The sequence below is a fragment of the Dama dama genome, chromosome 11, assembly GCF_033118175.1.
Source record: "Dama dama isolate Ldn47 chromosome 11, ASM3311817v1, whole genome shotgun sequence".
NCBI lineage: Eukaryota > Metazoa > Chordata > Mammalia > Artiodactyla > Cervidae > Dama > Dama dama.
Window position 1 is genome coordinate 77889353 of NC_083691.1, and position 26177 is coordinate 77915529.

General features: G+C 40.6%; 1 protein-coding gene across 3 annotated transcripts in view; it reads left to right on the plus strand.

The window, feature by feature from the left end:
• The window catches only part of THADA (THADA armadillo repeat containing), a 327677-nt gene that overhangs the window by 163173 nt on the left and 138327 nt on the right, over positions 1–26177 (plus strand). For all 3 annotated transcript variants that reach the window (XM_061155511.1, XM_061155510.1, XM_061155509.1), the window contains one exon: positions 18071–18239. In XM_061155511.1, coding sequence (XP_061011494.1) covers positions 18071–18239 — 169 coding nt within the window. The remainder of the gene's footprint in view (positions 1–18070; positions 18240–26177) is intronic.

Below are 26177 nucleotides of genomic sequence, written 5' to 3' on the forward strand. Positions count from 1 at the left end.
AATGCTTGGTTTGGGTGGTTCTTTCTTCACCTCAAGCATACAAATCATCGTGTGTTGAATGAACTCTGATTTTGTATACTTATTCAAGAGGTTACCTGGAAGTAGAATGACATCTGTCTCTGTGAATCCATGAATATTAACTAATGAATGCATGGATATCTAGATACTGAAGCCAGAGTCTAAAATGCTCTAACGTTGCTTGGTGAATGTGCTTAATGCCACTGAACTGTACACTTAACGGATGTATAAGTTTTAAACCAGCCCATATTTGAGGGTCTCTTGCCTCCTGAGATGGTCCACACTCTGTGGAATTTGTTTCTCCCAAGTCTGTTCTAACCTTTTGAGATGGACCACATTCTGTCTGTGGAATGTGTATCTCTCTAAATAAATCTATTTCTTACCTTAAAAAAAAAATTGTGTAAGTTGTATTTTATGTAGATTTGTGTTGCTTTTGTTGTTGTTTAGTCACTCAGTTGTGCCAGCTCTTTGTGACCCCATGGACTGTAGCCCACCAGGCTCCTCTGTCCATGGGATTTCCCAGGCTAGCATACTGGAGTGGGTTGCCATTTCCTTTTCCAGAGGATCTTCCTGATGCAGGGATTGAACCCATGTCTCCTGCATTGACAGGTTGTTTCCGTACCACTGAGCCGCTAAGGAGGCCCCATATGTATATTTTACCACAATGTAAATGAGTGAATGAATGAATGATACTTGCTTCCTGGGAGCTCCAGTACTTTGGACACAGATGGAAATACCATAGCTTAAGAACCGTGAGACTAAAGCACAGAGAACCTTAAAGAACACAAGATGAAGAGACAGTTTTGCTGACATCATAGGGACATATTGGCATCTCTGGAATTGGAGAAGAGCCCTTTCTTGAAAATGATTGATTATAAACCATTCTAGCCATCCTGCTTCCACAAATGTAGCAAAAGAAGGGAATGGGGTCTTTTGGTGGCCAGAATAGTAGCATCTATTGCTCAGATTCTCAAACAGTGGCATTGAAATGCCCAGTGACCAGAAGTAATGTTAGGTTGATGTCACCTGCATAGCTCCTTGAGTGGCCAAGCATGTGTTTCTTCACCAAATCAGACTCAAGCCTGACCTTATATTTTCCTGGTAGGTTCTGTTGGCCCAACTAATTTTTGCTATAAAACTGACTCTTGACCAGTGATTCAACCAGTTCTTTTAGCTTCACTGGTCATGGTGATTCTACTGGAGGACTAGACTCTTCCCTTTTAAAAATTTTTTAGTTTTATTTTTGCTAAACCAAGAAACTTCTCTAACATTGCAAACATGTTACCTGGTGATATAGCTGCAGTGTGATTTCAGCGTGGAAAAAGAAAGTATGAAAACAGCTCTATTACAAATCAGGAAACTTTTTTTGTTAAGCCTGAAAGCCCTGAACTCAGAATTCTGACTAAAAGGTGCTTCTTTTTTCCTGTGTGTGAGAGAGAGAGCGCGCTTATTCTTACAGTCATATGGAGGTAATTGTGAACATTCACCATTGTTTCAGCAATACCATTTTTTGTATTTAAATTTAGTACTTTCCTTAAAAAAGGTGAGAACCTATAGGAATTTAGGAAGAAACTAAGGTAAATTTTAAATATTAATGCTCACTTTGAATGAAACCAGTAGAAACATGCCCTGACCTTCTCATACATAAGACAAATTTGAATTCAAGAAGGAAAAAGTCTTCTTTCAGGAAATAAAGATTTTACCATAGTAACATAGATAGATAAAGCAGTATGTTGTGAAGAGTGCATCTTAAAAACCTCCACTTTAAAAAATAAGATTTCTTTACTTTCTTTTTGACTAATGATTTTGTCAGATTAATCATTTGAACAGTAAATGAAATACTTGGAAGTATGTAAGGGAGTAGAGAACTTTTCTGTGCCTTGTACAAACTGGTGATGCAGATTATAAACTAAATGATTCCAAATTTCACCAATTTACTGAGGATCCAAATACTAGCATTTGTACTCTAAGCCGTAGAAATCTACTGAGAAAATCATAAAAATGAACGGAAGTGATCTAGATTGTTTCATTTTCCTTTGAAATGTTGTTTGCCTTAAATCTTAGCACCTAGAAGTTAAACAGTATTGAATTTCACACATAGCACTGTGTTTTTAATCTTAGGTTGAAGGTTATGTCCATGGCATGATTGAAGAATGATTCATACAGTTTGTACTTTTTTTTTAATGGGCAAGGAGGGAAATTGGGGAGTAAGGTGATACTGAATTGATGTTAAATTTATTAATTGAATTCAAATGGGAATAAAGAATGTCACTTAATGATTTTATTTCTTTTTATATTCATTTGTCTACCCTTTGTAAAGATTCTCTTGAATGTTACTTATGCTTTGAATGCAGTATAAAAATATCTATCGGCCACTAAAAGTAGCAGTGGATATTAGCAGTGATTTTTCTCCTAGTCAATATATCAAGTTGTGTCACAGCCAGAGCCTTCAGTCACATGGACATATTGGAGGATATGACCAGAGTTCTTTATTAACATGGTCCCCATCTTAAAATACAATTGCCATGAAATTAATGTATTAAGCCTTAGTCACAACCTTAGTCTTAAAGAAAGGCTTAAAGGTAATGTGACTCTCCTTATAATTAGTAGGCTAATTAAATGCTGGAAGGCTTCAACCGCATTGTAGTGTACCTTGCTTCTGAACAAAGAGAACATCACCACTGAAACTGTATACTTGTAACACTAGTATTTTTTTCATTAGTGGTAGAGTATGTGGGTATGTATGTTTATTATCTATTTTGTTTCATCTTCAAATTTAGCACAGCAGTTTCCATTGTGCATTCACTGGGACTGTGTTAAATAATAGTATGCTAATTTGGCTTCTGTTTGTTCAGAATTCAGCATGATTCAAATAGGGATGAGTTGAAAATTAACCTTTTTCACTATGGAATAAACAAATTATCAAAATAAGCACATGCACAAAAAAAGATACTAGAAATCAGGTTCAGTCTACTCAAAGTGGAAGATAAATCTGTTTGACCTTAACCACATGAAAAATTCTACTGCCAATGCAGTACTTAGTAAAGCTGGCCCAGTGGATCTGGCATTGCTTGGCAGAATGGTGTGGATTGTCAAGTATATGTAAGAGTTATTATAAAATTGTATTTCTTTTAGTATTTGTTATTGTTGTTCCATCCTATGGTGGTAAAAATGTTTTATAGTTGGGGCATGCTGGTTTTTTTTAACTACTCTGGTCTCTGGAGTCAGACAAACCTGACTTTGAAGCCTGGCTTGTCCGTTCACTTCTTTTGTGGGTTTGGTCAAGTCACTTACTGTCTCTGAGCCTGTCCTAGAAGAGCACATGGAAGACGCAGAATACTGGTTCTGAAAAAAGTTTCTAATTCTTACTCAGTTCATTGTTAGGATTTAGGTATTTATTGATTTAATTCTTTAAGAGAGCACAAGGGATGGGCCATTCTGATTGTAAAAGTTCAAAGTAAATATCTGGGCTTGTTTGATATGAAGAAGAGAAGATTTGGGATGTTTTGGAGGTGTGACTGGTGGCTGAGATGGGAGAACAAGATAGGGTGTGTAACAACTTTTCTAATGTATGTGAAATGTTATCCTTAAAAAAAAAACCAGCATTTTTGAGGTATAAGGTAAACTGCACATGTTGCAAGTGTACAATTTGGTAAGTTTATACATCCATAAAATCATTCCCAGTGTCAAGATAGTAATCATATCTAGCACCCACAGAAGTTTCCTTGTGTCCTTCTGTAGCCTTCTCCAACAATCCCAGCCCCTCTCACCTGGCAACAGCTGTTCTATATCACTGTAGATTAACTTGCATTTTCTAGAATTTATATAAGTGGAGTCATATATTATGTACTTTATTTGTCTGACTTTTTCACTCAGCATAATAAATTTGAGATTAACCCATGTCATTACACATATAAGTAGTTTGTTCCTTTCTATCACAGAATAGTATCCCATTGTACAGCTATACCATGATTTACTTATATACCTGTTGAGGGACATTTTTGCTGTGTCTAGTTTTGACTATTACAAATAAAGTTGCCAGAAATATTCATATACAAGTTTTTATATGGACGTATGCTTTTGTTTTTTTTTTTAGGGTAAACATCCAGGAGTGGAATGAGTGGGTTGTGGAGAATGGTATACATTTAACCATTTAAGAAACTGCCAAATTATTTTCCAAAGTGATTGTACCATTTTACATTTCCACCAGCAGAGGATGAGAGTCCCACTGGTTCCACATGCTGGTCAACACTCTGTGTGCTTGGTCTTAATTTTAGACATCGAGCATCTTTCCATGTGTTTCTTTGCTATTCATATATCTTCTTTGCTAAAGTCTTGGTTCAAAGTTTGACCCATTTTTTTGTTGTTGTTGTTGGTTTGATTTCTTCTCATCCACACTATATTTTGGGCACAAGTCAAAAGGTTATTTGTTTAGGTATAAATTCATTTGTTTCCCTGGCATGTGGAACCAAAACAAAATTAAGTTGCGGCAAGAAAAGAGTACAATTATCCTTAAGGAAGTACTTTTTGACTGTGAAATGAATGTGGGCACTGAGGCAACGAAAGGAGGATGTAAAACTTTCCCTGAGAGTGTTTACAGATAGGGCTGGCAGTGGTCTGCTTGGGTGCTGTAGGGATGGTGATGTGTGACTCAGTTTACCTAATTTCTGTCTCCATTTGAGAGAAGAATCTTTCCAGGGGCAGATCTCTTACTAACATCTCAATATTCTTTGCTCGTTTGTGCTGTTTTTTCAGGTCAAAAAAGTACAATTTCTTGGAACGTTTTCAAAACTTTCCATGTACTTCATGGTTTTAAAAAAACTCACTCTTTCTGATTTTAGCTTAAAGTGATGCTGTGAAACCTGAGGAAAGTCATTCAGGGGTATTAATTAGCTTCAGCAAAAACAAATTGCAATCTCTGGAGAATAATCAGATTAAAAGAAACACTCAAATTTCTCTCATCTAGCAGGAGCACAAATCACTGTTTTAGTTGATCGTACTGGGAAGATTCATTCAGCTCTCCATTGAGGCAACATAATTAACTAGATTCTGGAGAAGAGGTTCTACATGATTAAAGGAATTGTAGTTGGTTTAGCCCACGGAAGGGAAGAGTAAGGGGTGACTTAATGACAGGATTCCAGTATAGCTAATGAAGGGTTTTCCTGTGTATAGAAAACACTGGTCATTTGTTTTCCAACTCCACAGAGGCTCAACCTAGAGAAAATTGGCTCCCAACTATAGAAAGATTGAGTGTGGTTTGTATTAGACATAAAACTTCTATTATCAGCATCAATATTGTTATGAGATTAAGCAATGGAGCAAGTCAAGAGAGGTCATAAAGATATTCTGAAATAAAAAAGATAGCTATCTGCCTGGAATGTTTAAATGTCCATTGAATTATAGCATTTTGTTATTGAAGGGGACCTTCAAGATCACTTACTCTAATCTTCTTTTACAGATGAGGATGTGAAAGGACATTATGTAACTGGCCTACAGCCACATTTAGATACTAATATTTTAATTTGAGGATGTTTTAAAAGTAGTCTGGCTAAAGAGGCACCAAAGGGACTGTGTAAGAGTTTCTGCTTAAAAAAAAAAGAAGGAAGTTTCTGCTGAACAGTAGGTTTCACTCCACCAAAATAGTCACTTGAAGCTGATGACTATGTTTATTATTTTTTCCTAAGCCCATGAAGATCCTGCCAGTGTGCTGACCTGTGTCTCTTGTCTTTAAAAATGTTAAAGATTTTTATTCTTGGACATTTTGAACTTGTCTCTAAATAAATGCTCCACTTCAAAAGACTGTAGCTGATTTGACCCAACTTGGCTAATATTGATAGAGGACAGCAGAGGACATTCCCACAGCCCTTGGGGAGCCCGTCCCAGTCTAATACAGGGTTCTCCAGCTACCTCTGGCTGCTGCCTGTGCTACAAAGACTACAATTTCCTGGACAGCTATTTCCTGGTGACTAATTTGCCTTCCTTAAAGATAGTGAGTTACACACCCTTAGGTTTTATTTTATTAAACACTATTTGGAGCAGTAGGAAACACATTTAGGCTGCCAGTTCATTGTGTATGGGATCTGCAAAAATGAGTTCTGACCATTGGAATTAATGGGATAAATTGCTTATACAGGATTGCACATCCATTAGCCACAACAGAAATCGGCACAGTGCACTTTATTTGCTTGTGGATACATTTCATTTGGTAACTCATCATTCTGTACATGTTCCCACTAGACCATCTAGAGCAAAAACTGACATATGTGTATATAGTATTATATTCTCATTTCAAAGGGCTTATGTGAGTACTAAAAGTGAGATAAAATATTTGGAAGTGCCTTGCACATGGCTGGTACCTGGCAGATACTCAGTAAATGTTCCCACTTTCCTTTCCCTTTCTCTTCCTTGGGTTTTAGCATGGATATTGGAATCTCTCAGAAATGTGACAGATTCTTGTCAAAAAGGAAGTTCATAAAATTGTTCACATTTATAAGTGTTTATTTAAAAATTATCAGGCTATGTTAAGCACTCATGTTAACTCACAAGATTTTAATATCTTCTCAGAAAGAGTCACCTGAAAAGTTAAGTTCCATTGGTTTGAGAAGGATGTACTTAGCACCTGTGATTTGTCCACCGAATACTGGGCTAGATTTAGGGTGCTTTGAGGGCTTCCCTGGTAGCTCAGTGGTCAAGAATCTGCCTGCAGTGCAGGAGTCGCAGGAGACGTGGGTTTGATCCCAGGGTCAGGAAGATCTCCTGGAGGAGAAAATGGCAACCCATTCCAGTGTTCTTGCGTGGAGGGTCCCGTGCACAGAGGAGCCTGGTGGGCTATAGTCCATGGGGTCACAAAGAGTTGGACATGACTGAGGGAAAAAAAATATATATATATATATATATTATCTTAAGAAGAAAGTACGTTTCCTCTGTATCTTTGTGTGGTTCCTTAAATTGACTATCCTGTCACTCAATGAATATGAAGCCGCATGCCCTAAAGGTTAATGGGTCGTGTTTCAATTGTGTCAAGTCACTTAGAGAACTCGGCCTCTGATCAGTTCAGGACTATTTTTCTCCAACCCACCACTACCTGCAAGGAACGGCGAAGACATGCGGAGAGGCCAGGGAGTCACCTCAAGCCCCTTAAAGACTCAGTGACCGCCTGAATGTGTTCATCTCTCGTCTTTAGTGGAGCTGGGCAGAAACATCGGGAGGGCTTTTGCTACTGAGAGGAACGCACAGCTCTTTCCCCCAGTCTGCACAAGCTGCAGCCATCAGCTCCTGCCCTGCACACAGCTTATCCCAGCTTGAGAGCCCCGGGGGCAGATCCAGAACGCTCTTCCAGCTGTCCTTGTGGAGGCCAGTAGACCAGAATGCAGCTTGTTGATCCAGAGTCAGAGAGGAAAACCCACAAATGGACCGGGAGGAAGACTGTGCCAAAATTTCAAACTAAGTCTAGTAGTTATTTTCATTATGTAGGAAAGTTTTATACTGTTTGTGTTAGATTTTTATTTTTATTTTTTTACTTTATAATACTCCATTTTACTTTGGGTAATGACTGAAAGTAATGATTCCCTTTTAATCTCTAGGACCTCCAAAGTCTTTGGGTTTATGTTGCCAGAAAGTCTTTACCATGTTTTTCCGAGTCAGGAAAGAATCATTGTTAAGTTATAACTGCATTTCAGTGCTCCAGAGGAGAGGGGAAAAAAAAAAAAAACAAAAAACCTTCTTTCCAGCTGTCTAGACAACTTGGTTGGAATCTGAAAAATTAAGTTTCAAATTGTATTTGTTGTTGTCTAGGCAAAAAATAATGAAAGCATAAAATGAAATTTCAGATGAAATATAATTTTCATACTCTATGTTTGGATACCAGGAAGCAACCAGGGATTAGTATTCAGAAAGCATCCTTTCATTTATTTAGAACATGTTTGTAACTGTAAATAATTAAAGAGTATTATTCAAAGATCTCTTTAAACTGAGCACCACACTGAATACCTTCCCCGCTTGGCAAGTTCTCTTGCTTTATTTCCTAACACTAAGAGGAATGATATGAATGCAACTAGCCATTGCCACTGCATCCATCACCCTGTGTCCTTGCCACATATGTGGACAAGTGTGGTGCCCAGTTCTTACAGGGACAAGCGAAGGGTGTCAGAGTGTTGGAAGCCGATTCCCAACTCCTGGCAGTTGCCATTTTCAGCCCTTTGGAATTAACAGCCTATGGCTCATTGACCTGGGGAAAGCCTTGGTAATTTAGAGGCAGAGTGGAGATGACCTTGAAAGGATGCTCTTTCTACAGCTTAGACTCTGGTTGGGATGTCCCAGAAGTACACACTGTACTTCTCAGATGTTCTGTTTTGGCTTATTGATTATTTTCAGCATTTCTTTATATAAAGTTTTGTAACGATCTTAACATGTTGATTTGAATTAATTTGTAAAGAGCAATTACAGCTTTGAGCTGCCCGGTAGCTGTTTGCACTAAACATTCTACCTGCAGAAATTATTTATATATATATACTTGTCCATGAAAGCTAGAAATGTACAATTTTTAGCTTAGCTACTGTCTACTGCTCTTATTTCTCCCTTACTACCCAAACCAAGAATTATTTTTCAAATCAGACTTCAAAAGTCCTGAACCCATTACCCTTCCAAGAAATATATTTGAATAAAGAAATCCATGAGCTGTGCAGAAGGCAAGATTACAGTAAATGCGACTTCTAAGTGCTAGCGGTTTGAGTTGCAGGAAAGGGAACGAGTAGTTCAGGCGCTGGTAGGCCCTTTGATGAACTGAAAATCAGCAGAGGAGAAGGACAAGTAGAGACTGGCAACTGTGGCAGAATTGAACTCACCTTAGAATGTGCAAAAAGGACTTCAGGAATAGCATTTGTAACAAAAACATATTTTATACTGACAGGACATGCTGAACTGTTTTTTTTTTTTTTTTTCCAGATTCGCTGGTACAACCTTATTTTTTTCAGTGGTTTCTCTCTTATGCATACACACGTACCCACACGTGTACAAATTTCCGAAGGCAAGACTGAAACTAGGAACCACAGACAATAAAAAGGAAAAAAATAAATCTTTGGTGAAATGGTGTTAGAAACAGCATTAGAATTGACAGAAAGTAGAATTTGGGGCCTGGACCTGAGGAATAAAGGCAGTGGGCCCCACATAAACAAGTCAGTTGGCCCCAAAGAAACTCAGTCTTCTCTGAGTTTCCAGCTCCTCTGGTGGGGAGGGAGAGGGACAAGCCTTTAGGAGCCCTGAAGCCTGTTGTGTATCGTAAGGCTCTATCCTCAGCCAGTTGTTGAGATAGACAACACTAGAGAGTTTGTATGTGTGGCTCAAGCTTTTAAGTATAAGATATTTTGCCTTATAAGGCATTGTGTTTTCTATGCATTATCTCAGTTAAGCTTCACAACAGTCTGTGAGATAGTTACCCTTCCTCGTTTTATAGATGGTAAAAACTTAGGAGGTTCACTGTGACCTGTATAAGGTCACCCACTAGGCAGAACTTGGACCTAAACAGGTTTTCTGGATTCTGGAACAGGTTCTTAACTCCTGTCTTATTTGCTATATTACTCAGAAACTATAAAGATCCTATTTCTGCTCTCAAGATCATTTTGGTCTAATAGAAAAGAAACTTACAGTTACCGAAGGGGAAAGGAGGTTGGGGAGGGATAAATCAGGAGTTTGAGATTAGTGGATACAAAACTACTGAACATGAAATAAACCACAAGGTCCTATTGTCTAGCACAGGGAACTATATTCAGTATCCTGTAATAAACCATAATGGAAAAGAATATGAAAAAGAATATACATGGTATATATATATTTGTAAAACTAGATCGCTTTATTGTATTCTAGAAACTAACACAACATTATAAATAAACTATACTTGAATTTAAAAAAATTTTTTTAAACATCATTTTGGTCTAGCCAACATGATACCTGAGAGAGGAATATAAGCAGGATGTGCCTCTTGCCCTGACACCTGTAAGCATGCCATTGAAGTGACAGGGTGTGTGCATGAATGCTCAGTCACTCAGTCATGTCCTACTCTTTGTGACCGCATTGACTATAGCCCTCCAGGCTTCTCTGTCCATGGGATTATCCTGGCAAGAATACTGGAGTGGGTTGCCATTTCCTCCTCCAGGGAATCTTCCCGACCCAAGGATTGACTCCATGTCTCTTACAGCTCCTGCATTGGCAGGTCAATTCTTGACCTCTGAGCTACTTGGGAAGCCCAAGTGACAGGGCACGGGAGAGCAAAGGATTGAACAGAAGTTACACCTGAGCAGAGTTACAGAGGATATGGACGAGTTCCCCAAGTATACAAGGGTGAAAAGGCCATTTAGTCCAGTGAGTGTAAACTGCGGTGTACAAAGGCACTAAAGATGAAACAATATTTGGATTGACAAAATGTGCATAGAAAGTTTTTTATTTTTGTATACATAGTATAACCTGTGGCCTCAGCCTACTTCTTCCTACCCAGCCTTCAGAGATACCTTGTGAGGTAGGGTCATCTCAGCTTTGAAGATTATCTGTAAATGAAAAAAGTGAAAGTCACTCGGTTCTGTACAGTCCATGGGATTCTCCAGGCCTGAATACTGGAGTGGGTAGCAGTTCCCTTCTCCAGGGAATCTTCCCAACCCAGGGATTGAACCAGGGTCTCCTGCATCGCAGGCATATTCTTTACCAGCTGAGCCACCAGGGAAGCCCAAGAATATGGAATGGGTAGTCATCCCTTCTCCAGTGGATCTTCCTGACCCAGGAATCAAACTGGGGTCTCCTGCATTGCAGGCAGATTCTTTACCAGCTGAGTGACCAGATGACCATTCCCTAAGAGCAGCTGGCCATGCTGTAGGAGAAACAGACCATAATGGCACGCATTCTTAAGTAAACCTAGTGAGGGATTTGAGGTTCAAACTCAGTTTAGTCCCTAAGATGCTGACACCTTGGTCAAGTAGGGGCATCTCTAGAAAGTGGATGATTATTTTCATCAGCAGCAGAGAGTCCCCTACATTCAAAGTTACCTCCCCCACATAGACAACTAATGTTCTCTCAGCCCTTCTGCCATGTAAGGATTAAATGATGTAATACGCACAGAGCTTTCAACGATAGGTCTGGCCCTCCCTAGATGCTTAGTAAATGTTAGTTACTATCATCATCATCTTTATTGTTCTGCTCCACATTCTAACAATTAGGGACTGGTTGGTTCCATAAATCATTCATACCTTAATGTGATTAGGTTGAACACGTTACTTTGGAAACACTTGGTGTTTTCAAGGCTCTGAGGATTTTGAGGCAGCTGCACTGTTCAAAGTCTTTGACTAAATTTTGCAGGTGGACAAACCCTAATTAAAATGCAGGATCTGCCACTTGCTAGTTTTATGACTTTAGTATGTTGGGAAACCTTACTTTTCTCATCTAAAAATATAGCTGATGATGCTGAGCTTATAATGAAGGTTTAATATAAAATGGTGTTTCTGAAGTACATAGCCAGTTCTGGTACACAGTAATCATTTAATAAACCTCAGTTCCCTTTTGACCGCGTGCCCTGGGGGGCAGTTTGGGTTCATGGGCAGAAAGGCATAGAGAGGGTACCACTTTCTTGTCAAACCCAAATCTTCCTTCTGTCTGACCCCACTTAGTCACAGCGGGACCCTGATGACCCAGACCACCCACCCTCCTTTCTGGGTGTCCCAGTTCAGTTCCTCTACAGCAACCTGTGTTTACTTCTCATGATCCCAGAAGGCACTGGCTGATTGGCCTGAATTTCCTACTAGATTCTAGACTCCCCACGACCTGGGCAGTGATTCTCTCTGATTCCCTCATTCCTAATAACTCAGCATATGCTTTTGCTGGGCACTCAGTGGATATCTCCATGCCTGACAGCTATGAGTGATGTCCAGCCACTTACCTGTGAAATGTTCCACCGGAATAGATTCAGAGGCTAAATATAAGAGAAACACCTGGAGAAAAAGCTTAGCCACCACACTGTGAAACTGGATGATGTCAGAAGAATGATTTTTCCCTGCTCAGAATCGTGCATTCTAAAATTTCCAGGGCCTGCCAGGGTTCCTAAAGTCTGAAGGTGTGTATCACCCTCCCTTCATCTCCTCCAGAAAACGACTCGAACTCTCCCTCTTGTTCTCTTTTCTGTGCCGCTATACACCCTTGGATGTCTCCATGGGTACTGCTGACTGGTGATCGTGAGGCTGTCTGGCTGGCTCCCCCTGAGCTGATGGTTCCCTGTGACAGCATCCTGTTCTCCATCCCCACATCTCTTAAAGCAGAGTGCTTACCTGCCAGTCATAGGCACACTGCAAAGAAGCAACTGCAGATTCTTGACCTGGATCTTGAAAACTCTGCCCCAAGGGTTTTGAGCATGAGCCATGAACCTCCTAAAACTGGTGGGAAATTGTATGTGTATGCACGTAAATCTACTGTTCTGGTGAGAGAATCCACAGTTTACATTAGATTCTAAAAGGTTTTCATGAGTCTACGAATGTTAAAAAGGAAAAAACCCACTAATTTAGAGATTTTCCACATACTTGTAAATTCAGGCCCATGTTTTCATTAGCTGGGAGATATTTTTATGGTCCTCCAATACCCAGGTGTGAGCTACAACTTGAAATAGCCCACAAGCTCCATCGCAGAGTCGTGGATGGCAGTTCTGGCCTTGGGACTGCTGCTTAACCATCATGGAGGGTTCTCTGAGCCTTTTGAGCTGCATTTTACTTTTTGTCCATTAACTGAGGTTTATAATGCCCTCATATCCTACAGGAATGCTGTATAGAGAGATAAGGGATGTACAGGCATTTATAAGCTGCCAAGGGTTGCACAATTGTGGGGTGCAGGTGTTACTATTACAAATGTGTCATCTCTCATGTTACCCAGGGCCAGGAACAGAGTAGGCAATTGATACATGTACGGTTAAAAGGAACACGGACAGGGTTTATTAAGGGAGAGAGCTAGAGATTTAAGACACCAGTGTCTGTGTGTTCTGCAGATCTTGTGAACAATTTAGTATTCAGGCCTAGAACACAGCTGGGGTACTGAGAAAATGCTTTCCAAACTATGATAATAGACGAAATAACCTTCGAGATTCAAAATCCATTTGTTTTGTTTTCCAGAGACTTAAAATGAGTAAAATTGAAACTTTAAAGAGTAGAAGCTGTCTCACTTTTTTCAGGAGGCCTCCAGAGTCGTCCTCATCACTTTATAATGAAGGCAAAAAAAATCCTCCTTGCCATCATATCATCAATTTATTGTTCTTTTCTTTTTTGAGATCAATCCTGAATATTCGTTAGAAGGACTGATGCTGAATCTGAAGCTCCAGTACTTTGGCTACCTGATGCAAAGAGCTGATTCATTGGAAAAGAGCCTGATGCTAGTAAAGATTGAAGGCAAAAGGAGAAGGGGGCGGCAGAGGATGAGGTGGTTAGATAGCAACACTGACTCCATGGAGGTGAATTTGAGCAAACTCTGGGAGATAGGGGAGGACAGAGGAGCCTGGCGTGCTGCAGTCCATGGGGTCGCAAAGAGTTGGACACGAATGAGTGACTGAATAACAACAGCAGCATTCACACCACAGTCTTCATTCTCTCGTTGGGGCCACAGGGAGGCCTGCCGTTCCTAGACTATGCTGATCCCACTATAACAGGGGCATGGCACATTATTGAAACTGTACTTTCAAAGTACCTTCCTTCTTGGAGTGTTCTCATAGACACCATCTCACTGGGGATCAATAACTGCCACTACTGTCTGCACAACAGATCCAGAGAGGTTCCTGCAACTTGTCCAAGTCACAAACCCCAGTGTCCAAAACAGGATGATGCATTCCTGAAGATCGTCTCTGCCTGATTTTGGCACCTGTGCTGAATCAAAACTAGAAAATTCTATCTATGGGAAAGATAGATTTTTAGCTTCAAATATATTCCACTTAGAGCTGAAAAGACTATTTATAGCCCCTCACACTCCAGGCCACATATACCTGAAGAAAAGCTGGATCTCATCACACCTGCTTCTTGTCCCTCAGTTCAGTTCAGTTGCTCAGTCATGTCTGACTCCGCGACCCCATGGACTGCAGCATGCCAGGCTTCCCTGTCCATCTACCACCTCCCAGAGCTTACTCAAACTCATGTCCATCAAGTCGGTGATGCAATCCAACCATCTCATTCTCTGTCATCCCCTTCTCCCCCTGCCCTCAATCTTCCCCAGCATCAGGGTCTTTTCCAGTGAGTCAGTCCTTCACATCAGGTGGCCAAAGTATTGGAGTTTCAGCTTCAGCATCAGTCCTTCCGATGAATATTCAGGACTGACTTCCTTTAGGATGGACTGGTTTGATCTCCTTGCAGTCCAAGGGACGCTTAAGAGTCTTCTCCAACACCACAGTTCAAAAGCATCAATTCTTTGGTGCTCAGCTCTCTTTATGGTCCAACTCTCACATCCATACATGACTACTGGAAAAACCATAGATTTGACTAGATGGACCTTTGTCAGCAAAGTAATGTCTCTGCTTTTTAATATGCTGTCTGGGTTGGTCATGACTTCCCTTCTAAGGAGCAGGCGTCTTTTAATTTCATGGCTGCAGTCCCCATCTGCAGTGATTTTCAAGCCCCCCAAAATTAAGTCTGTCACTGTTTCCACTGTTTCCCCATCTATTTGCCATGAGATGATGGGACCAGATGCCATGATCTTAGTTTTTTGAATGTTGAGTTTTAAGCCAGTTTTTTCACTCTCCTCTTTCAATTTCATTAAGAGGCTCTTCAGTTTCTCTCTACTTTCTGCCATAAGGGTGGTATCATCTGCATATCTGAGGTTACTGATATTTCTCCCAGCAATCTTGATCCCAGCCTGTGCTTCATCCAGTCCAGCAGTTTGCATGATGTTCTCTGCATTTAAGTTAAATAAGCAAGGTGACAATATACAGCCTTGATGTACTCCTTTCCCAATTTGGAACTGGTCCACTATTATATGTCCAGTTCTAACTGTTGCTTCTTGACCTGCAAACAGATTTCTCAGGAGGCAGGTCAGGTGGTCTGGTATTTCCATCTCTTTAAAAATGTTCCACAGTTTGTTGTGATCCACAGAGTCAAAGGCGCAGGCGTAGTCAGTAAAGCAGAAGTAGATGTTTTTCTGGAACTCTCTTGCTTTTTCGATGATCCAACAGATGTTGGCATTTTGATCTCTGGTTCTTCTGCCTCTTCTAAATCCAGCTTGAACATCTGGAAGTTCTCGGTTCACATACTCTGGAAGGTTCACGTACATCTGGAAATTTCTTGTTTCATAAGAAAGCCTTCCTCAGTGATGAATGGAAAGAAATAGAGGGAAACAATAGTATGGGAAAGACTAAAGATCTCTTCAAGAAAATTTGAGATACCAAGGAAAAGATGGGCATAATAAAGAACAGAAATGGTATGGACCTAACAGAAGCAAAAAATATTAAGACAAGGTGGCAAGAATACACAGAACTATACAAAAAAGGTCTTAATGACCCAGATAACCATGATGGTGTGATCACTCACCTAGAGTCAGACATCCTGGAATGCAAAGTCAAGTGGAACTTAGGAGGTATCACTACGAGCAAAGCTAGTAGAGGTGATGGAATTCCAGTTGAGCTATTTCAAATCCTAAAAGATGATGCTGTGGAAGTGCTGCACTCAATATGTCAGCAAATTTGAAAAACTCAGTGGCCACAGGACTGGAAAACGTCAGTTTTCATTCCAATCCCTACGAAAGGCAGTGCCAAAGAATGTTCATACTACGGCACAGTTGCACTCATCTCACACGCTACCAAAGTAATGTTCAAAATTCTCCAAACCAAGCTTCAACAGTATGTGAATCAAGAATTTCCTGTCCTTAAAGACTGACAAAACAGTATCCTGGAAATTTTTTTTTAACTTGATAGTTGTGTGTGTGTGAGTGTGTGTACTAGAATCTATCCTTCCATTTAAACAATTTGCCATGAGAGAGGAGTTCTAAATTATGTTTAGTCGTTGCTTTAGAATGAATGGTACTTAATTAAATATTACTTTAAAAATAGGCTTCTTCTCTTTTTCTATAATTGCATTACTTTTTTGAGGGGCAGTTTTGTTTTTCTCTTTAACCTGATTGTGTGCGTTTGGAAAGTACCCTAGTTCAGAGTATCAGAAAGCAGAAAATTCTGGCACTTCTCCGACTTTCCATTCTTTCTCCTGTATGGATGCCAGATTCCTTTGGGAAATCATCATTTGTAAAAGGTCAGGAGCAAAAGCAGGGGGATTCTTTAGTGTATGGTTTCTGCTAATTAGAAACTAAACATCTGTAACCATGTCAGAATTATTTGTATTTGAAAAGAAACATTTATACACAAGTGCTTTTTAAGTAACATAAAGCACACTATAACACAAAGTATTATGTGTCAGAGGGGTGGGAGGACAGACAGCCCAGGAAGCTTCCAACAGATGGCTGTACTGGGTGAGGTCATTTGCTAATTAAATCTCAGCTTTTTCAGAATATTTTCTTTTCTCCATCAATTGAAGTTTTCTCACTCACTCCCCTACTACGTGCCCCTCCCCACCCCCACCATGGGCCAAAGCAAACATTTGACTCCTTTTGCCAATTACAGATCAAATGTTTAATCATTTTAAAGGGAAGACACGTGAGAAAATGGATGAGTTGGCAAAGTCCAGTCAAAACCATTGGGAAATCTCTAGCTCTCTACTGTAGCCTTAGTCTTCAGTGTCTGCTCACATCATGTTGTAAGGTGAGCTATTCTCCATCCTGGACGTGTGTGCTGATTGGCCCATCTCTAGCCTGCTGTCTTAGGGGAAAAAACAACACAGTGTTTTGACTTATCCTGTACCTCTTTCTCTTCTTTCCCTACCTTCTCCTACCTATCCTTCTCCCCAAGACGGAATTTTGCTTAGATCGTACAGAACTTATATCTGTACTTTTACTGTCATATTAAGATAAATGTCAGTGATACCTCTGAAGTCTTACACTTTAGTCATAGGGCTTTATCTCTCTACATGCTAAGCATCAATGGCCCCATGGGCCTTATGGCCCAGATCTTGCCAGTCATTTTTTCTTGGAATATTGATTAATTTTGGAAAAAAGATAAGAGGCCATCTCTTTCCCCTGCAGAGTCTGCTGTCTTCTGGTCTTCTCCATTCTTGTCTTGGCATTTAAGACATTTATGTAAGTTGAATTTTTTTTTTTTAAATGGGATGAAAGATCTTTAAGTCTTGAGAGTTCTAGTCAAGAATTTATTTAAGCTAAGACTTAACCATATTGGGCTTTCCTTTCAATTAAGACTATGTCTGTGAAGGCGCTCAGGTGCACAGTTTCAACAAAATGGTTGTGGACTCTGAGGTTCTAAGTATTTACAAAAAAAGAGACCCGTAGATGACTTGCCTTTCTAATGACCTTTGTAGAATCTCAAAATAACCTCTTGTCCCTGACTTTCACTTACTTAGGAACTGGCTTCTCTCCAAGCTCTTTGGGTGTGAGGCAAGGACTTGGTGACTCAAGGGTCTATCTCTTGTTCTCTTGACAGTAAATTCAGAGCCTGTACTTGGCCATTTCAGACACTCCCCAGTGGGTCTGGCCTGACCCACTTCTCAGCCTGCAGTTCCACTCCTCTTCATGAACCTGATTTAGCCAGACATATTTAACTATACTGTACCTCAAGTGTTTCTACCCTTGCTTTATGTAACTGTCACTGGTGGAAACTGCCTGGTTTCTTTTGGCATACTTGAATCACACTTGCTTTCCTGATTTCCATCCTTTGCAATACGACAGCCCACAACCTACAATCTGTGGTAGAACCATAGATGTTAATGATGTTTATGAGAAGAGCAAAGTCACCTGTAGAACTAATATAAACAAAGAAACAAAAAATCATTTGAAATCAGGGAAGTATAAAAACATCATTTGGAATAGGAAGCAACTCCTTCCCCCATCCCTGCCGTGGGATGTCTTAGCCAGAGCTAGATAGAGCATCAGCATGTACAAAGGTGTGGATGTAGATATGTGTATTGAATGGTCTTGTGTTTTTGTCTCTTCTCAGATGCGGTCATTCACCTGTCTACCGCTCCCGTGAAATGGCAGCTCGTGCCTTGGTCCCATTTGTCATGATGGACGAAATCCCTAATACCATCCAAACTCTTTTGGCCAAACTCCCTGACTGCACTGACCAGTGTTTCCGGCAAAACCATATTCATGGGACACTTCTCCAAGTAAGTAAAGTCAGTCTTTATGACTTTTGTTGAATACTGCTAGATGAACTTTGGTGCTGTTAGCAGGTGACGATTTGATATACGGACTTTTCACTTTATGCATAGAACTGTTCTCTACTGCTGAAAGAACAAATATTTCCTAGGTGTGCTTTTTTTCATCATAAACTTGAATGCAATGTCACAGTGTGATTCAGTCAGAACATCTTTTGCATTAAAATCTAGGTTTTCTGTGGCCTGCTTTTCCATCTGGCTTTCCTCTCTGAAGAAGTTGTGTCTTTTCCATCAAGTATGCCTGAAGAACATTCTGGGCCACTCTCTGTTCACAGTGAAGTTGTGAGCATTCCTTAATACATATCAGGCAGCTTAGTACATTGAATATCAAACCCTACTTTCCTATTTTCTCTGTGCTACAAGGGAGACTTCTCTTTTGAATAAATAAGCAAAATGACTTACTGCTTTTAACTTAGCATTTCTTCTAGGCAAGACTCAAGTACAATAAATGATTGAGGAATAGGCTTCTTATTGAAACAGTCCTTTTTAAATCCTGGCTGTAAACGTGGGGACAGGTTGGTATTAGTGGGGTCTGCTATTCATGTGGCTGCTGTGGAGTGGGGCTGGGATGGGATTTAAATATCAGGTCGTGCTTCTGATTTGTGAGCAGATTTGAGAGATGGCCTTGAGATCCAAATATATGTTCTAAGCCTGCAATCCACACTGCTGACATGGCAGGCAGTGTGTAGAGTGATTAAAGCCTGCAACTCTGGATCCGGTCTTGTGTGGGTGTCGATTTCAGATCCACTACTCAATACCTATACATCTGTGTCTTCTCTTTTGAACCAAGGATAATAATAGTAGTATATACCTCTTAGGGATTTCTGTGAAGAATAAATGAATTAATGCATATAAGGTGCTTAGAATAGTATTTGGTCCATAGAAAGATACATAAATATTATTATCATTATTATTATTCATAGTTTTAATAAATCTGTGCTATAATGAAAACTGATGTTTTTAGTAACTCATTCTGTCTAGTTGAGAATGTAAAATAAACCTGGTTTTTGCTTTCCTTCCTTGTTTGCTGTATATATTCAGCAAGTATTTACTTGTTGAGTGACTTCTTTATACTACCGTGTCAAAGTCAAAGTAGAGACCAAGTTCTTGTGTTGACGGAATTGAGGACAATAAACAAGAGGACTTCCCTGGTGGTCCAGTGGTTAAGAATATGCTTGCCAGTGCAGGGGACACGAGTTCGATCCCTGGTCTAGGAAGATCCCACATGCCCTGGGGCAGCTAGACCCATGCGCCTTAGAGCCTGTGCTCCACAGCAAGAGAAGCCACCACAGTCGGAAACCTGCTCACCGCAACAAAGAGAAAGCCCTTGTGCAGCCACAAAGACCCAATGCAGCCAAAACTAAATAAATAAATTTATTAAAAGAAGAAGACCAGAAAGTGAGTGTGCTTGGCACTAGGGCAACACAGACAGTGCCACTGGATTGGTCCTGGGGATGTCAGGAAAGCCTTCCCAGAGAAAATGACATCTAAGAAGAGAGTGGAAAGTAGCCGAGGGAAGGGGAGAAGGATGCCCACCCTGCAGGGGGAGCAGCATATAGAAAGACTCAGACTGGCTGTGAGTCAGCCCCCCTGGGAACTGCAGGGTTGGGTGGGACAAGACTTCTAGGGTGGCGGGTCTCAAACTGTCTCAAGATCTCCTCACCCTCTTGAATAGTTTCTGAGGATCCCAAGTGGCTTTTGTCTATCAAAATTTAATTAGAAACTAAAACAGAAATTAAAACACAGGAACTCATGAGCACACATTCCATTAGTCATTAGAGGGGTGACATCATCACACACCTTGTAGCCTCTGGCAAACTCCACTGTACACTTGGGAGAGAATGAGAATGAAAGAGGAAAGTAATGTCTCAGTGTCATTTTGAAAATAGTTTAATCTTGCAGATCTCCTGAAAAGATGGTGCAACTCCCAAGCGTCCCAGACCAGATGCTCTGGCCTCTGTTATGTGCGTTATGGATCACTGGTGGTTTCTTTAGTACAAACTCCTAAGCACTCATCTCCCTTGGTCCTCACTTTATCCCTGTGATGAAGAAGGGTAGGGGTCATTATCTTGGTTATAAAGATGGGACCCTGAGGCCCACACAGTTCTGTCAGACTCCGCTGTTTCTTTGAAGGGAGGCTTCAGTAATGAGTCATGCAGAACAGGCTTTTCAGAGATGCATAGGGGATGCAGCTGAGTTAGAAGGAAGGTTCGGATTGTTGGGGGGCATCTGATTGTCTTTATTGAAGAGCCACTCTTGGCCAAACTTAGAAGCAGTGAGGTTGACATTGTTGCTTTGGCTCTTCCACCAGCGGTACAAAGGGCCTCCCAGCCTCATTCCGCTACTTACCTCTAAAAGGTCTGGCTTACGTTCTACCAGTCTGCCCAGCAACAACAGATAGTCTTTTATTCTGTCTCTGGGCGGCCTTTGATATTCTCCAAGTTACTTCTTCTGCTACATAATATGTGAAACAGTGTGGGAAAGTCAAAACCCTCTAACGCTGGGGTGCTTGTGGCTGTTGCCCTTCTTCCTGAGTGTTGGCAAAAACAACAACTACATGGGTGTTGGGTGCCGGTATTGTGTTTGTGTTTGTCAAACGGATTCCTGTCTTTACCAAGATTGGTTTATACCCTGGTTGAAAAAAAGGAAGTCAAAGGCATGTGAAAATCTTTTTGTCATGTCTATTCGGGTGTCTCATCTGTGTTGCAATAGTTCTGTTTCACTCTGTTATTCTTTGTGGGGAAAGCAGGAGGGGTTAAGATGGGGAGGGCTCTCTTTCTCATTCCCTTCTGTAGCATATACATTCCTTCTCTGCATAAAGCTACCTTTGAAATCAGTAAAAGACCTGCACCTGAGAAAGCGATATTAGGGCTTGAAAGGAAAAGTCATCTCCATGGGACTTTCAGAACCAGCTAAGTAAATAGAAAATTGTTATGTTTTTCAAAAGCAGGAAATCATTTTGTATCAGAAAACAAATTCTTTCACAGAACAGTTTCTTGAATTATAAATTTTGACATCTTTGAAAAATGTTTACATAAATATATTAAACCTCAGAGTTATCTCTGTAGTATACCTTGCAAACAAGAAATATGCTGAGCTCTGAATTTTGGGGAACCGTGGAAGAAAGGCTCAAATTATAGGACATGGAAAAAAAGAAAGAACATGTGGGATTTGTTCCTTAATCATTTTAAAAACCAGAGGCTCATAATTGCCATATTGAAATGGATGTAAGTAACGCATGTCAGAAAAGGTGAGATTATCCTGCAGGTTCACTAGAGCCAGTGGTAAATGACATTAAATCTCAATAAAGACTAGATAAGAGCCATGGACATTACCTCATTTGGGAACAACACTGGCAGGGCTGCCCTGTCTTTTAAGTAGAATTAAACGTCTGTTCTTGTTGCCAGAATTCTTCACGTTGGGGACTTGACATTATTGCTAGGTTGCTTATCACTCCCAAGAAATCGTGTTGGAGTTCACAAAGTTCTCTTGTATGGAGGAAGAGTTTGGCCGACAATCATGAGGAAAGATTTATTCTGGTTCTTGGGTATTTAACTCACCTTTGGGTGTTTCATAAGGAAATATATACTATTTGAAGTCAAAGATTGAGTTCTAAAGTTTTTCATTTCCTGCCCATTTCAGTTATTTTTCCTATGGTATAGACATATAAAAGGTGATCCTTGCTCTTTCTTTAATTAAGCTCTTTCATTTGGGCAAGCTGAAGTGGGCAGTTGAGGAAATTCAGCTGCTATTAAAGCAGAAAAACCACTTCTGCATTTATATGTATGTTCTAGGCAAAGATATTCTTTTTTCTTCAGTTAATCCAAATAATCTCCACAGTTCTACATGTCCCTTTCCTGGTATTATGTTGCCTCCATCTTTACCAGGAGAATCTGTTGAACACTTTAATTCTTTTATTCCAGCTCCCTAAATTTGGAGCCTTGATTTCTGCACTTTGAGAATTCTGGGTTTAAAAGATTCTACTTTTCTAGTTGCAGAGCTGAGTAGGATTGCTGTATCCTTGGGTTGACATGATATATTAACCAGGGATGGGCTTCAGATAGCCTAGGCCCACACACTGTCACACACACGCACACACACACACACACACGTGCGTGCACACACACACACACCATTCTCTGTGTTTCTGATGAGGAAATTGAGGTGAGCCTGGGAGAGTGACTTGAAATAAAGTCACAGAGATAATCAGGGTACAGAGAAGACATTAAAGCCTGCGCTTCTCTTGTGTTTAGAACTTGCTGCCTCCCTGATAGTTATGTGAATAATGACTTTTTATGCCTAGGGAAACGAAATCAAGAATCTATCTTTGCTCTGTTTTTAATCCCTTGTCACTCAATTAGTCTGCTTAAGTCTAATTTGATATACCACAACACTGGAAACAAAGAAGTCCATCCATATTATATAGAGGGACAAAGGATGCCAGTGAAATCCTGCAAAGCTACAACTGGTAAAAAACCTTTGAAAGTACTTATTGTACCTTCCTTCCCTCTGCTCATCTTTCTCAGCATTTCTCTTTGGTCTCCCATTTAATACTGCTAACCTGGAAATACAGAATCCTCAGGACCTAGGTTATAGCCAAACTCACAGTTGCACACCTTCTGTCTTCCTTAAGGGTGTAACAAAGCCTCTCAAACTTGGGCAACCATATAGGTCCTAGGCCTGGGAGCTGCTGGGACCATGTAAAAGTAGTCAAGATTGAATTCAGTTCACACTGTGGAATGCCTGCCCTGTTCTAGGCTCAGTGAAATCATGAGTTTGCCTTTAAGGCTTTTACCTCCCAGTGTGGGAGCTGTGGGCTAGAAGCCAGGTGAGCCAGTTAAACCCTCAGGGACCAGGGGGTGTATGAATAACAGAAACCAAGAAACGGCAAAAGATGAAGGCATCAGTCTTAAAAGGAGACTGAAGCTAAGGCATTTCTGCTTTAGTCTGTTACACCCTGATACACTCTGTGTTAGGGCCAGAGTTAAGATCTTTATGGGGGTGGGTGTAGGGCTGCTGGGCTGGGAGAGACAGCACCAAGACAAAAACAGAGCTAGATCTTGGTGTTACCCTTGTGGAAAAAAAAGCAGAATACCAAGAAAGAAAGAATGATGGGCCACTTTGGTCAGCTAGTTGTCTGGAAGAATCACTGTTCAGGAAAGAGGAATAAGACCAACCACCCTTTATTCTCTGCTGTAAAGAGAAGCAATGGAAACAAATAAAAAGTCAGTAGTGGAGAGGTGGCCTTAAGTATAAATTCTGTTGGAGTTTTCTGAATAAGGAAATGAATGTTTTTAGGAAAAAAAAATTTTTTTTACTAATATTGTTGCACCAAAACCTATGAGTAAGTAGAATGGAAGAATGATCAATTCCATCCTTTCAAAATGTGACCGTATAATACAGCACCTTATGCTTGACGAATTTTAACATCTTTCTCATATTTCTTAAAAGTGCAAAATTGTGAAACATAAAGTAGAAATTCTCTCGAGCTGTCCAGAGATGATACATTCCTTGACAGATTCCACTTGGTGACCTAAGCTTGGCCTGTCTCCGTTGTTTATTTTCTACACAGAAAATAGAATTTCAGAATGGAAAATCAAAAACAAAAGATGAAATTATGCTGATGTTGTAAGTTATAAATGGACAGCTGGTCAGTGTGCTTTTTTTTTCTGGAATGAGTCATGAAGAAAGGCTCGCTCTTGTCACTAGCGGCCAGATTTACTCATTTTTTCTGAGTACTTGTGTTCCTGCGAAAGGAGAAAAATCTAAATTGCTAGGTCCCCAGTCCAAGAAACACTAAGGCAGAGCTCACATGGCTGTATGTGTGTTAAGTCTTTATTGACTCCTTCAGCACCCAGGGAGTCTGAGTGAGGCCTCGAGGGGCTGGAGGCTCCAGGCAGTCACCTGCAGCGCCTCTATCCCCAAGTGCCAAAGAAAGGTTATATTCTGCAAGTGCCTTGATGTGAAAAGGATTGGGAAGCCCTGGGCCCTTAAGTTCAAACAAACAAACAAACTAGACCTTGTTAAATCTTACCTTTTATTTCTGTCTGGATATAAGCCCAGAAAAGTCATTTTTAATTAAAATGCTTCTCTTGAAGATGACTTAATCCCTTCCTTATAAAAATCGAGAGGCTTTTATGTGATGTGTGTTGTTTAGGGAGCCTGTTCTGGGTGTGGGAGACAGCTTTTAGCTGCCAGCTTTGGAACATTGACGGTAGTACACTGTGACCATCACTCGCCAGTGTCCTGCCGCTGTTTTCCAGTGCTCTGTACTGACAATGGCGCCCCACTCCAGTACTCTCGCCTGGAAAATCCCATGGACGGAGGAGCCTGGTGGGCTGCAGTCCATGGGGTCGTGAAGAGTCGGACATGGCTGAACGACTTCACTTTCACTTTTCACTTTTATGCTTTGGAGAAGGAAATGGCAACCCACTCCAGTGTCCTTGCCTGGAGAATCCCAGGGATGGGATCGCACAGAGTCGGACATGACTGAAGTGACTTAGCAGCAGTAGCAGTACTGACAGTATATCAGCCAGGGGTGTGTAGAGTTAAGACATTTTTCAGTTGCTGTATCCCCTGGCTTTTGTACTCTTTGGCTTTAGAGTTGGGGAAGTAATGGTAGAAAAGAGTATGCGTACGTAAGTATGTATGTAGATACAACACACACACACACATACATATACACACGTATAGAGATGCCAGTTATTGAGAGTGTGTGTGTGTTTATATATTTTGGGGGGGGCGGTGTATGTATTGAGGATCTGTGGCGGCTCTTCTGAATGAAGGATATTAATCCCATCACACTGATGGGAAAACTGAGAGCAACAGAGGTTATGAGTTTGACTAGTTATGCAAGGATAAATGGTCAAAATGTAGCTGGGAGTTAAAGCAACTTCTCTGGAAGAGGGAAAAAACATTTTTGGGCTAGAGTGACTCTCTCCAGGGCTTTCAAGGTGTGGGGTAAAGTGGAAGCTGACACCATCTATTTGTTCATTCATTCAGCTGTTGATTGAGCACTGCTCGAGGTGCTTAGAATACTTCAGAGAACAAAAGAGACAGACCTTGGCTTCAGGGATCACAGCTCTCAAAGAGTGTACATTCTAGAGGCAGGGAGACAGGCAATAATAAATGGTATTATAACAAAACTTACTCTAACTTATTGTACGAAGTATAATGAATATGTGTGTCATTTATTAAGAAGTAATCACTGCTATAGACCGAAGGAGCAAGTAGGATGAGGAGAATCGGGAATTGGTAAGCAAGGAGGGCAGACAGCAATATTTACTGCATCAGAATAGTCGTTTTGAAAAGGTAAATCTTGAGCAAATCCCACGAAGAGACAAAGGAAAATGTTATTATTTTTTAAAATAAAGAATAAATGTCTTTTCTCCAGAAATTGGGTTGGTTACACATGTCTGTATGTTCAAGACTGAAGATCCCCTGAAGAAGGGAAAGGCTGCCCACTCCAGTATTCTGGCCTGGAGAATTCCATGGACTATAGTCCATGGGATTGCAAAGAGTCGGACATGACTGAATGACTTGCACTTCACTTCACCTGTAATCACGGGACGTGCCTGTAGAGTGGGCGCTGGTGAATACACAGGCCAGAGCGATGTTGTTACATAGAAGCTTGCATGCTTTGTAAGGTCTCCATGCTGTATGTGCAGTTTACGGGGGACTGTGCGAAGTCCTTTCCCTACAGAATCACAGTCTGTCTTGGTCCCTGTGAGCTTAGGCAAATCTGAAAGTATCACATTGCCTCCTCGCTCTCTAGAATGATCCTTACCCTAACTGTCTGTGGCTGGGCCTTAGAGATAGGGAGTAAACGTGGAGAGAGTTTGTTTATTCTCTTATTTAGCAGATAGCTATTGCGTAGGGATTTTTGTT